The sequence below is a fragment of the Aquarana catesbeiana genome, linkage group LG09 (genome assembly GCF_042186555.1).
Source record: "Aquarana catesbeiana isolate 2022-GZ linkage group LG09, ASM4218655v1, whole genome shotgun sequence".
NCBI lineage: Eukaryota > Metazoa > Chordata > Amphibia > Anura > Ranidae > Aquarana > Aquarana catesbeiana.
Genome location: NC_133332.1, coordinates 227,658,365 through 227,671,956, shown reverse-complemented (window position 1 = coordinate 227,671,956; position 13,592 = coordinate 227,658,365). Strand labels below are relative to the sequence as shown.

Genomic DNA, 13,592 nt, shown 5'->3' with positions numbered 1-13,592 from the left:
CTGTGCCAAGGCCAAACGTTCCAGGGTATGTAAACTTTTTATCAGGGCCATTTGGGTGATTTCTGTTATTATGATTTAAAAAGGATCCAAAAACTATGTGATAATAAAAGACAGTTTTTTTGGCATGATCAGTCATATTTTCAATATTAATGCCAAAATTTCACAATTTCTGCCAGGGTATGCAAACTTTTGAGCACAACTGTATGTATATATATCTTTTTTGTCATAAGTGAAGACAACATTATTGCTATATCAATAGGCACATAGCTGGCATGTAAAAATTGCTCTGGTTATTAGGTTCATAACAGTATAAAAGTGGGGGAGCTGAAAAGGTTAAAATGTACTCTACTTGGTGAACTGTGATTTAAGGTGGTCTTATAAAAACCTTAATATTAATGTACAGGGTACTTGCAATAAATATTATGGGGGTGAAAAAGGGGGTACATCAAATAAGTTGGAGGAGTATGGTCTGTAACACTGATTTCCTAAGAACAAGTACACACAGACCATTCCATTTATGTCTGACGTGCCTGAAAAGGAGGCAATAGAGGACATCTGTTCAAAATCATGAATGTGAAATATTGACCAAGAGCTGGGGGAGTTTTACGTGTTAAAATGAATTATTTACTAAAACTGAAAATGTCAATGTGATGAGTCACACTTTCGCTTTCAGTGTTTTCCCAGAACTGGCTCTATCAAAGCTGGTCAGTAAATGTTAAATAAGCCCCATTGAAGAGGTTGTTCAATGTATACTATGATACAAAACAATCATTTTGGCTCTTGGATCTCAGCACTCCTTGGACACAAGTAAATAGGTCATAGAAGGAATTAACTTTACATTCTAGGTTAGGTTAAAGTGACTCTGTTGCTGCCTAAAAAAAAAAAAAAAAAAAAAAAAAAGTCTATGCAAAAAAAGACTACTAATACTTACTTGGCCTGCTGCATGTGTCTTGGATCTGCTCTTTCTTGAGCTATACTGTCCAAAAAATCTGCATCTCACATACGTCCGGGTATGTTGGTTGTCTGTGTTCTGTGGTTCCATCTGCCGACCGTTATTCCATTACTGTGGTAGTGACATAGGGCATGGAGGCAGGAAAGTATTAATAGTTTTCTTTTGTAGGGACTTTTTTTCTAGGAGACTACAGAGTCACTTTAGGGTTATCAGAACTGAAAGGGGGTTAAATGCTTTAGGGTTAAGTGTTAACTTATAGCATTAGGTTGAGCTCAGGTGAAGGATAAGGGTTATTAGAGCCAGGTTAAGTGTAAATTAGAGGTTAGGTTTTAGGGTTTCTAAGGGGGAAAGAGGGTGGGGTGTTTGTCTAAGCGTTACGGAGTGAAGGTTTTTTTTTTTTTTGGCTTTTCTTTTTATTATTGAATGGATTTTTAAGTCTATTATCAAACTATAAACCTGTTAGTTAATCGGAGAGCCAAACTCCCACCCACTCTATGAAATTCTTTTTTTTAAAAGCTGGAGTTGGGCTTTAGGTATGTTGTATAATCAGGATGCTAAATTCCCAGCCACTAGGATTTACAGTGCTGAGCACACTAATGGTGCTGCCTGCCACTGATCCACACATGCATGTTTCTGCTAGGCTACGTATGGGTTAGTTTTGGCTTCCATTGTTAGTAAGTAGGCCTTAGTTGGTGAATACTGCCCCATGATGCATGCACCCTGGTAGACCTTTGCTATTCCAGTGATGGAACCATACCTGTCAGAGACAGCGATTTGCTCCAGCATGGCAGATCCTGTGTTAGTCTTCCAGTTCCCAGAAATAGAAGTTCTCCTGTAATATACAAAAGAGAAGAACATTTACAGGGACCATTACCGTGACAATATTCTCGGCTTAAGTATGCATAGTGTAGGGGAATGTTATATATTGTACAAATGTCACCCTTTGTAAGGTTCACAAACAACCTCTAAGTCCTATCTGACTCCACTTCCACTGATGGTTACATACAGATTATGTTTTACAAACAACAAAAGTAAGGTTCACATTATGATTCTCAAGAATGCTGGTTTGGGACTGTCGTGTCCTGCAGAACACACACTTGTTTTGGGGTTTACAAACAGTCCACCTTCATCAGGGCCTCTGGACTCATTAAAGAAATAAGCTTGCTGTTTGCTCTGAGTTTCAATCAAAAGGCATCTGCTGGCAAAGACTTTTACACCTGTCTGTGACAATGCTGGGGAGATTTACCCTCTCTATTTGTCCTGGTGACCACTGTTACTGGAGGAAATCTACCAATGACCACCCATTTTGGCAGTGGCGGCCGGTGGTAATTTTCTTTTAAGGGCGGCAAACAGTAGCGCCTCCCGCCACCCCCTTCGGTCCGTTGGCGGGTGGGACTGGTGCACTTACCCCATCTATGCGGCGCTACTCCCGGGCTCTTGGCGGCGGTGGCTCTCTCGTCCTCCTGCTCTCCATGGACGATGGCTCTGGCTTCCGTTTCCTCCCTCCTTCTCGGCGGGCAATCGGATTCTTCTCTTTTCGGCCAATCAAAAACGGATCTCACACCCTTTTCTGATTGACCGGATTGAGGATCAGTGTTACAACAGAAAATATTCATTCACTGTTGTAACACCTGGGTGGGCTCATGGCACAATGCTCTGCGGCACGGGCCCTGAAGAAAACACACAGGCGCAGAGTGCATGCGCCGATGACGTAATAGCCGGCATATACAGTAAATATATCCTACATAGTGCAAGTTTAGGAGATATTTACAGTACCTATAGGTTAAAACAAAATAGGGAGGTTTACTGCCTCTTTAAAGACGATCTTCAGTCAGTTCTGGAAAAATTAACAGTCAGCAGCCACAAAAACTGTAGCTGCTGACTTTTAATAAACACTCACCTGTCCAAGGATCCAGCGCTGTCCTCATCTGAGCTGGTTCTCCAATGGTCTTCGGGTCCCCAGCGCCGGAATGTTAACTGTGGGCAGTTAATATCCGGATTCCCAATGCACATGTGAAAGCTGTTCTGTGCTTTGTGAATGTTCACACAGGTTTCTAGAATCTGTGACATGTCCCAGAAGGTTGGGGGGGGGGGGATGAACCTCTGGTGGATCCACTGCGGTAATCTGACGTCAAGTAAGTGGAAGCAAGTACTTGTCAAAACCAGGTACCCGCTCCCCCCCACCCAAAAAAAAAAAATATTTTGAGTATGGACGAGGAGGGGGGAGGAGGAGGAAGAGCGGAACATCTTGATTTTGGGTAAAGTTCTGCTTTAACCCCACTGCAGAGGGGTTCTTTCATTGTGTCCTTAGAATAGTGGTCGCCAACCTTTGGGACCTTACGTACCACTAAACTCACAATTTTGACCACTAACATGAATTTTACATGCCTTTATACACACACAATGCTCCGGCTCTCTGCCCCCCTCCCCCTGGATCACACTGCTGCCTTATACACACAATGCTTCAACTCTTTGCGACCCCCCCCCCCCCTACACACACACAGACTCATCCTTGGATCTCACCTCCTTATCCAGCCATGTGCTTTAGCTACGTGCTCCCTCCCACAGTGAGTAACCCGCGCTGCCATTAGATGTCCCCTATTTCTTCACCTCCTGCTCTCTGCACTACTCCTGGAGCCTCCCTCTGAGTTCACAGGAGCCAGAACTACAGAGGAGTCATTGGGTAGCAATGTGCGCTGACAGTATTGGGTGTCAGTGTGCATTGAGAATAACACTGGAAACAACATTGGGTGGTATACATCCGCCACAATGTTGATTTGCGGCAGTACCCATGGGTTTCCGTGGACCATCAGTGGCAACTGCTGCTTTAGAACACAAGTGAGAGGAATTAAGTGATCAGAAGCGATGCTTGAAACATTTACACCATTTGCTTATTATAATGTGTTTGGCCTAATGACATATTCATTTTATCATTTTAGAAATGTGCAAAAACCTCATTTGCTTGATTTATAAATTTTTCTTGTGGCTGAATTTGATAGATGTGCCTTTTTTTCAACTTGAATACCTATGAGTTCTGTGCCTCTGTTATCTACCTATGTGGGACTGGAATTTTACCTATTGGATTCACTGTGAGCATCTGCTTGTTCATGGCCAGTCACTCTGTTAGCATGAAAAACCTGTATAATATCAAATTTATCCTGTTATTTGTTGTCACTGACTCATCTAAATTGTGCTGGGAAACTCCAATAACTGTCCTGTAAAGGGGAAACACCCTCATCCTATCATCAATCCAATATCTACACAGCGCTGACACAGTGAGTCAGTATAGATTACGCAACCACATTAAAGAACGACCATATGTAAAGCCGATGAGAGGGGAAATTCCTAAGGAACAATGCAACATTTGGGTCTTGCATCTCATTTCTATATCAGCAGTTGCAGAGGAAAATCCTAATGAATAGGGTCAAATATGACCAAGATACTTTGTGCTGGGAGAATAGGCTGCCCACCATGATGTGGTAACACAGAACAATCTGCTAAAATATAAACTACCCTTTCCTAAAATGTCCTAAAGTTTAGGTTCAGCTAGAGTATGAGCCCTTTGAAAACATCAAATACAGTGTGATATGTTGCAGTGCCAATCATTTTGAACTGTACCCAAACTAATCTCCTGCATGCACCTGCACTACAGTGTACCTCATATGATGTGTGCTGCGGTAAAAAAAAAAATGGAGCAGGAGTTGCAGTTCATGTAAAATTAATGGGGTGTGGTAACAGTGCGCTGAAATCTGTTTTTAAATTGCAGTGTCAGAGGCAAGATGAAGTTTAAAATGGAAGTGCCCACTCAGTATGTCAATGGGTGGAAAGGTAGGAGGAGTTTTTGATTATCTTTTATTTATTTATTTTTTTAATGGAAAGAGCAAACTCTAGGTGGGGCAATGGCATGGAACAGAAAAAAACCGCAGGATCTTAAAATGTTACTAAACCTAGGAGCCTGCATTCACTATATCTGCTCTCCCACAGTACACAGAACGGCAAACGAGGTCAGTTAGAGAGACCCAGGCTGGTCGGGTGCAAAGTTGAAAGAGTGGAGGACCACCACGGGCCCCACACCTTAAGGAATTTAGTGTGGGAGTCGTGGAGGATACCAGACATCTTCTCATTAATCATGAGTCGTTAAGATGCTCCTCACCTCCGCAAACGAGACAGCCGGCTTCTACCAGACCCTTGCTATTGCACGCTTAGCAGTGATAAACAAATAGGTGGCCAGTTTCTGCTGATAGGAGAAAAGGCCCAGGATCGGACAATGAAGTAAGGCCAACTTGGCATCTTTGTGGGTAGACACATGGAAGAGAAGAGAGTGAATAGAAGACCAAATACCCTTGACCAGAATCCCACTAAGCGGGGGGCAGGACCCCCAGATATGAAGTTCATCTCCATGCTGACCACAGCCCCTGAAGCATTTATCACTGTATGACGGGTTTGATTTGGTAATACGGGTTGGGACCCAATACCAGTGGAGGAGTACCTTATAGGCTGCCTCCAGAGTAGCCATGTTGAAGGAGTATTTGTCAGAATCACTTAAGTGCTCCTGCTCCTCATTCCAGCATCCGGGTTTTGGCTGTTGCATTCTCCCTGTCTGTGTCCACCTGCTGGGTGATTGATATGGTTAGTCAGTCACCTGTTATAACTAAGCGAAACGCTCTGTCCTTTGCTTGTGATAGAGACAGTATACCTGCATTATTCCTAATTAAGCCTCCAGTTTGTCTGCCCTGCTTTGCTAGTCTGGATTTCCCTGTGTATGACCTGGATCGGATATTGGACTTTTCCCTGAACGCTGCCTGCCTTTTACCTGGACTGTCATTGAACCATGCTACCAGTCTGCTAACTGCAAGTAGTCCGTTTGCTCAGTTCACATCTGCCTTGGTGTGGTGGCCAGGCACTATAGCATTGTGTATAAGTCCTGGGGGCAACCAAGTACCGGTAGGCCTGCTTGCCTTAAGGGAACGGGGGCTGCTGTAAGTGAAGCACACAGTAGCTAGCTATAGTGTCTGACCACCTGCGTTGGGGTAGACGTGACATTATCACAAGCCTTTAACACAAAAAATTTCTGTGAAGATGGACTCTACACAAGCTCGCTTAGTAGTTAGTAGCTTAAGCTAACCTCAGGTCATTACATCAGGATAAACGTATCGTTGAACAATACTTTTCTGATTTCCGCCGCTGGGCATCTGATTCAGGGTGTAATGAGCCGGCTCTAAGAAGCCAGTTGAGTTTAGGCTTATCAGACTTAGTACACTACCCTGAACCAAAGTCATTGAATGAAGCCGTGCAAAAGGCCATCCGTATGGACAGGCGTTTACGGGAAAGGCATACAGAGAGGGTTGTTTCTTTGCCCCCTAGTACGCTACCCACTTTTTCTTAATTTCCTGAGCCCTCTCAACCTCCCCAGGAGGATGAGCCCATGCAAATTGGCGCTACCCATTTATCCTCTGGGGAAAAGGCTAGAAGGAGATCTCAGGGACTCTGCTTATACTGTGGCAATCATGGCCACTTTGTCGCTAGCTGTCCTAATAAGCCGAGAAACGCCAAGAGTCTAGTGCGGGTGGGGTCCGCTTCTATAGACTATACTGCATCAGTTTCCCTCAGAGATAAACTATTCGTTCCTGTACAACTTAGTACTGCCAAGTTTTCTCATCACCTCTCAGCTTTTGTAGATTCTGGTGCTGCTAGCAACTTCATTGATAAGGACCTAGCACACCGTCTACAGATTCCTGTGACTAAGGTGCACAGACCCTTCTCAGTCTTAGCTGTCGACAATTCTCCCTTGTCCATGAACCTGGTCACCTTGTGCACTGTACCTATTACTCTGACCATTGGAGAATTTCATAGAGAGACAATTAGCTTCTACTTGATCTCAACTCCCTCCTATCCCCTTATCTTAGGGTAGCCCTGGCTTAAACTTCCAAACCCGCACATAGACTGGGCTATGACCTGGATCGGATATTGGATTTTTCCCTGAACTCTGCCTGCCTTTTACCTGGACTGTCATTGAACCACGCTACCAGTCTGCTAACTGCAAGTAGTCTGTTTGCTCAGTTCGCATCTGCCCTGGTGTGGTGGCCAGGCACTATAGCATTGTATATGTAACAAAACGTCCCACACTCCACTTGAGTGCTTTTGTCATATACCGCTTCCTCCCAGTCTGAATTTAGATATCAGATATTCCAACCGCTCACAAGCACAAAACAAGACAATACTTGTTTAGTTGCTGAACATGGACTGTTTTATTAGAACCAAAAATACAAGTCTTATATACAGTAAAAGAGGAGGTTCCTCCCTCCTGCTCATATTATTCTAACAATACAACTGTAACTAGAAACAGAATTAACAAGAGCTAATTAACTAATCCCTTTAAGCAGCCGATGTGAATCCATGCCCTCCTGAGCATTGCTATGATTAATCAGGATTTCACTACAGGTCAGACTTGTTGTCACCGAGCTTCACACAGTAGATTATACATTATCATAAACATCAACACAGAACTCCTTCAAGCAATAGCAAGGTTAATTAGCACAAACAATGGGTGAAATACTTTTAGAAGCTGTGGCAAGCCAGACTAGACTCATTTATATTATAGAAGACAACAGACAGGTGGCTGGAGTTGATGACATTAACATCTAACAGTATGTGTCCCAACAGTATGAATCAATCACTATTTCTAATTTGGCATATACAGGGTTCCCAGAGTCTGTGTGTCTTGGACCTGGATCTAAAGTAACACCACCTCAACGGTCCCCAGGCATACAACTCACAAAGAGCACCGTTTCTGATCGTGTGTACACAAGTCTGTCGCACAAAAGTCCACGCATACTCGGAATCAAGTATGAGCCAGAAGCGCTCGGTCTTATAAAACTAGCGTTCGTAATGGAGATATCACATGACTATTGAATTTCCTTTTTATCGGCTCGCCGTACGTCTTGTACATCACTGCGTTCGTAATTGTTGGCCAACATTTGTGTGACCGTGTGTATGCAAGACAAGTTGAAGCCAACAACCTTTGAACAAAATTCCACGGTTTTGTTGTCAGAATGTCCGATCATGTGTACAGGGCATGAGAGCTATGGCCAGAGGTTTAAGGGCAAGGATAAAAAGAACAGGAGACAGGGGGGGCAACCCTGCTGTGTTCCCCTGGAGATGGGTAATGAGGGCAATTGGCAGCCCGCATAGCAGGCGGCGGGCGAAGGGGAAGAGTAAAGTGCGGTCAGCCAGGTGAGAACCGAGTCCCCGAAGCCCCACCACTGAAGCACATAGTGCAAGCAGTCCCACGAGATGGAGTCAAACACTTTGGATATGTCAAGTGAGAGGAGAAATCCTGGGATTTTGCGGTGGTGTAACAGAGATATTTCTTTCATGACGGGTTTACGTCAAAGTAAACAAAATAAATCCTGAAAAATACTGCACATGGAAGAAAACCTGCCAAACAACTAAACAGGATAGTGTAATGTGATCTGCCAATATTTAGACTAGTAGTATCCTATATATTAAAGGAGATCTGGACTGGTAGAAATCTTGATGATTGCTCTTAAAAGGCAAGAGAAAAGGGTGAAAATGTAAGATGGCTAAGTGGTGAGCACTTTCGCCTAGCAGCACTGGGGGTCGTCGGTTCAAATTCAAAACCATGGAACTACCTGCGTGGAGTTTGCATGTTCTCCTATGCAGGTTTCCTAGAAATAGAAGAAATAGCTGCACACCACAACTGATCCCTTATCCTTTATTGGACAACCAAGATGACATTACAGAACAAGGAACAAAGGTCCATCAGGCTTCTTTGTCTCTCCTGGAGCGGCAGTGTTCTGTGTTCAGTACTTTGGTTTCCTCCCACAATCCAAAGACACGCTGGTAGGTTTATTGGCTTCTGTCTAAATTGGCCCTAGTATGTATGTATAGATGTGAGTTAGTGACCTTAGATTGTAAGCTCCTTGAGGGCAGGGACTGATGTGAATGTGCAATATAGAGTATCTCACAAAAGTGAGTACACTCACTTTTGTGAGATACCCTCACTTTTTTGTAAATATTTTATTATATCTTTTCATGTGACAACTCTGAAGAAATGACACTTTGCTACAATGTAAAGTAGTGAGTGTACAGCTTGTATAACGGTGTAAATTTGCTGTCCCCTCAAAATAACAACACACAGCTATTAAGGTCTAAACCGCTGGCAACAGAAGTGAGTATACCCCTAAGTGAAAATGTCCAAATTGGGCCCAATTAGCCATTTTCCCTCCCTGGGGGCATGTGACTCGTTAGTGTTACAAGGTCTCAGGTGTGAATGGGGAGCAGGTGTGTTAAATTTGGTGTTATCGCTCTCACTCTCTCATACTGGTCACTGGAAGTTCAACATCTCACCTCATGGCAAAGAACTCTCTGACTATCTGAAAAAAAGAACTGTTGTTGTACATAAAGATGGCCTAGGCTATAAGAAGATTGCCAAGATCCTGAAACTGAGCTGCAGCACGGCAGCCAAGACCATACAGCGTTTAACAGGCCAGGTTCCACTCAGAACAGGCCTCGCCATGGTCGACCAAAGAGGTTGAGTGCACATGCTCAGCATCATATCCAGAGGTTGTCTTTGGGAAATAGACTGTATGAGTGCTGCCAGCATCGCTGCAGAGGTTGAAGGGGTGGGTCAGCCTGTCAGTGCTCAGACCATACGCCACACACTGCATCAAATTGGGCTGCATGACTGTTGTCCCAGAAGGAAGCCTCTTTAAAGATGATGCACAAGATAGCCTGCAAACAGTTTGCTGAAGACAAGCAGACTAAGGACATGGATTACTGGAACCATGTTCTGTGGTCTGATGGTGTCAAGTGTGTGTGGTGGCAACCAGGTGAGGAGCACAAAGACAAGTGTGTTTTGCCTACAGTCAAGCATGGTGGTGGGAGTGTCATGGTCTGAGGCTGCATGAGTGCTGCCGGCACTGGGGAGCTACAGTTCATTGAGGGTACAATGAATGCCAACATGTACTGTGACATACTGAAGCAGAGCATGATCCCCTCCCTTCTGAGACTGGGCCACAGGGCAGTATTCCAACATAACAACCCCAAACACACCTCCAAAACAACTACTGCCTTGCTAAAGAAGCTGAGGGTAAAGGTGATGGACTGGCCAAGCATGTCTCTGGACCTAAACCCTATTTAGCATCTGTGGGGAAACCTCAAATGGAAGGTGGAGGAGTGCAAGGTCTCTAACATCCACCAGCTGCGTGATATCATGGAGGAGTGGAAGAAGACTCCAGTGGCAACCTGTGAAGCTCTGGTGAACTCCATGCCCAAGAAGGTAAGGCAGTGCTGGAAAATAATGGTGGCCGCACAAAATATTGACACTTTCCCAATTTGGACATTTTCACTTAGGGGTGTACTCACTTTTGTTTGCCAGCGGTTTAGACATTAATGGCTGTGTGTTGAGTTATTTTGAGGGGACAGCAAATTTACACTGTTGCAAGCTGTACACTCACTACTTTACATTGTAGCAAAGTGTAATTTCTTTAGTGTTGTCACATCAAAAGCTATAATAAAATATTTACAAAAATGTGAGGGGTGTACTCACTTTTGTGAGATACTGTATATGTAAATCTCTGTATAAGTACCTGTAATAAATAAAATAATCATATTTGAATAATTGCTTCATTTACCTAGATTTTTTTTTCCACCTTGGTCCAAGTATCCTGAATATTTGACACCTTTGTTTTGTCACTCAGCACAGCTGCTTATGAGTTATGATTCGTCACTTGTGTGCGGTAGTTTTAACCCGGAAAGTTTCATGAGCTGCCATGTTATGTGGTCTAACGAAAGTGATACAGCACTGCCTGGCACACTGCCCTCTGGTGGCAATTTACAACCATGTCAACTATTTCAACACAAGCAGAACTTAAACCTAATGACCTCGAACTGGGGTTTCCACCCATTCTACAATTATAATTAATGAGACGATACTGCATTCATTTTTTTCTGCATGACAAATACAGACTTTTCTCTAATAGCAACTAGATTGCAGACTGTAAATATATGGAGCAACTGAGTGTTTCCTTAGGCTAGTGTAATATTTGAGTGAGTCGAAGGAATGGAGTCTGTAAAAGACTAATTGGATTCCCCGTACAGTAGTATTTTTCAGCTTTATAACTGGAGTCTGTTAATAAACAATGATATCTTCAGTGTGGAAATGTCTGCAAGCATCATGTGTTTTTAAGACCCAAATGATCTCAGATAAGGTTTGACTGTATTCTTCACCCAGTATTGTGATTTTTTTGGCACTTTAACAAACCTTGTATATTATATATTTTTATTTATTTATTTCAGGTACTTATATAGCGCCGTCAATTTACGCAGCGCTTTACATATACATTGTACATTCACATCAGTCCCTACCCTCAAGGAGCTTACAATCTAAGGTATATAAAACAAATATGAATAAATTGCAGCTCTTGTGAAGAGACTCTGTGGGAAAGAATTTATATACTACTTCCACCACTGTGTTTTAAATTAAATTCAATGTCCCATTTAAGTAAACTCCACCAGTTAATTGCTTTGAATTCCAACATAAGAAGTGAGACTCATTTGGGTGCCAGATCATCCACCACCAATAAATCTGAAGTAGAGGCTTACCAGAAGGGTGGACCTCAGAACAGGTCAGTATTCACCTAAGTATGGAACTATCCCCATACAGGATTAGAAATGGACCTCCTTTGCATCAAACAACCAGTATCAGCAAAATATAAAGTAAATGCTACAGATCATTCAATATAGACTTATTAAAACATTTAAATGTTTATTCATATATGCAGGCAACTGCTGTTTTATGTAAAAATGTTTGTCTTTCTTTCTTCAATATAATATGTTTCTTTGGTGCACAACATGTTATGCCTGGTGTACAAGGGCCAAATATCAGCTGGTTCAACAGAAATCGGCTGTCGGCCCGTGTGTACACCAGTCTCTCCAACAGAACCTGGCCAAACGGGCATGCTGGAAAACCAGCATCTAATCAGCACTGGCAGCCAATGGTTGTGAGCACTGGTGTGTTCTGTGGAGGGGGGCAGTCCCCCTATCAGAACACAATAGTTCACCGGGCAGATTGCTGTACTAACATCAGATTATTAGTACAACAAGTTCCTTCCAAGCACCTGTTTTTGTTCAGATCACTGGGTTGAACGGGAAAAAAAACTGATAGTGTGTGCTATACCAAGCATACCAATCCGTAGATGTGGTGGCTACATTCGTTTTTTTTTTTTAGGCTTTTTTTCTTTTATTTTCACCTAGTGATCTGGTCAGTAAGTCTGTTGTGTTTCCAAAAGAACAAGCTGTCCTGCAGATGTAGCATTTAGAGAGTTAAAGTGGTTGTAAACCTTAATTTGTTTTCCTAAAATAAAAAAGATGTTATACTTACCTGCTTTGTGAAATGGTTTTGCACAGAACGGCCCCTTACCTCCTCTTCTGGGGCCCCCACCGGCACTCTGCGTTCTTCCTCTTCTCCGAGTGCCCCCATAGCAAGCAGTTTGTTATGGGGGCACTCATGTGGGTACAGTCTGGAGCCAGGCTGTGTGCATCCATAGACACACAGTACGGCTCGTCCCCATCCCTTCCTCATAGGATTTGACAGAAGCAGGAGCAATGGCTGCCATCAGAGCCTCCTTTGAATACAGGAAGAGGGGAGAAGATGGGACAATGCTGTATCAAGAGAAGACTCGGGTAAGTAAGTATACAGGTGCATCTCAAAAAATTTGAATATCATCAAAATGCTATTTTTTTCAGTAATTAAATTCAAAAAGTGAAACTCAAATATTATATAGATTCATTACAAGCAGTGTGTGATACATTTCAAGCATTTCTTTTTTCTCCAAAACTCCTCAGCAGAGCCACAGGCTGATTGCCTCCATGCCACGCCACATTGATGCTGTAATTCATGCAGAAGGAGCCCCGACCAAGTATTGAGTGCATACTATACTGTACAAGGACATACTTTTTAGTAAGCCAACATTTCTGTATTAAAAATCCTTTTTTTTAATTGGTCTTATGCTATCCAATTTTCTGAGATACTGAATTTTGGGTTTTCACTAGCTACAAGCCATAATCATCAAAATTATAAGAAAGAAATGCTTGAAATATATCACTCTGTGCAATTAATCTACAGTATATAATATGAGTTTTACTTTTTGAATTGAATTAGTGAAAAAAAATTTTGACGATGAGCTGGGGGAAGCTGCTATTGAAAGGTTTTTTACCTTAATGCAGAGATTGAAGAAAATCCAGTGCGCTCGTGCCACAGAAAAAGTGGGCGTGGTTTTAACTGTGCTAAATATAGGGCGTTATGCTGCATAATCACCTACTGCTTAACTGTACACAGCGTATAGGTGAGGCTCTAACTGTCCCTTGCATCTCTAATAACTCTTGCTTGGACAAGAGGGGATGACAAACTATAAACTTGTGTAACTCAGTTCTTATTTATAAAGCTTTTTTCCTCCTCTATAGATTACCTGTTCTCTGATGAGATAACGGCTTTTATTTTGTCACTTTCTACAGTCTTGGTGTAACCTCAGCCCTCTGCTCACCTAGGTGGTGCACCTGCAGGCTGGCAGCAAGGATTTCCACACACAGCTGTTAAGCTTCACAAACGCAGCAAATC

At 42.9% G+C, this 13,592-nt stretch overlaps 1 protein-coding gene across 4 annotated transcripts in view; it reads right to left on the bottom strand.

The window, feature by feature from the left end:
- The window catches only part of SYN1 (synapsin I), a 277,136-nt gene that overhangs the window by 41,738 nt on the left and 221,806 nt on the right, over positions 1-13,592 (bottom strand). For all 4 annotated transcript variants that reach the window (XM_073599890.1, XM_073599887.1, XM_073599888.1 and 1 more), the window contains exon 8: positions 1,710-1,784. In XM_073599890.1, coding sequence (XP_073455991.1) covers positions 1,710-1,784 — 75 coding nt within the window. The remainder of the gene's footprint in view (positions 1-1,709; positions 1,785-13,592) is intronic.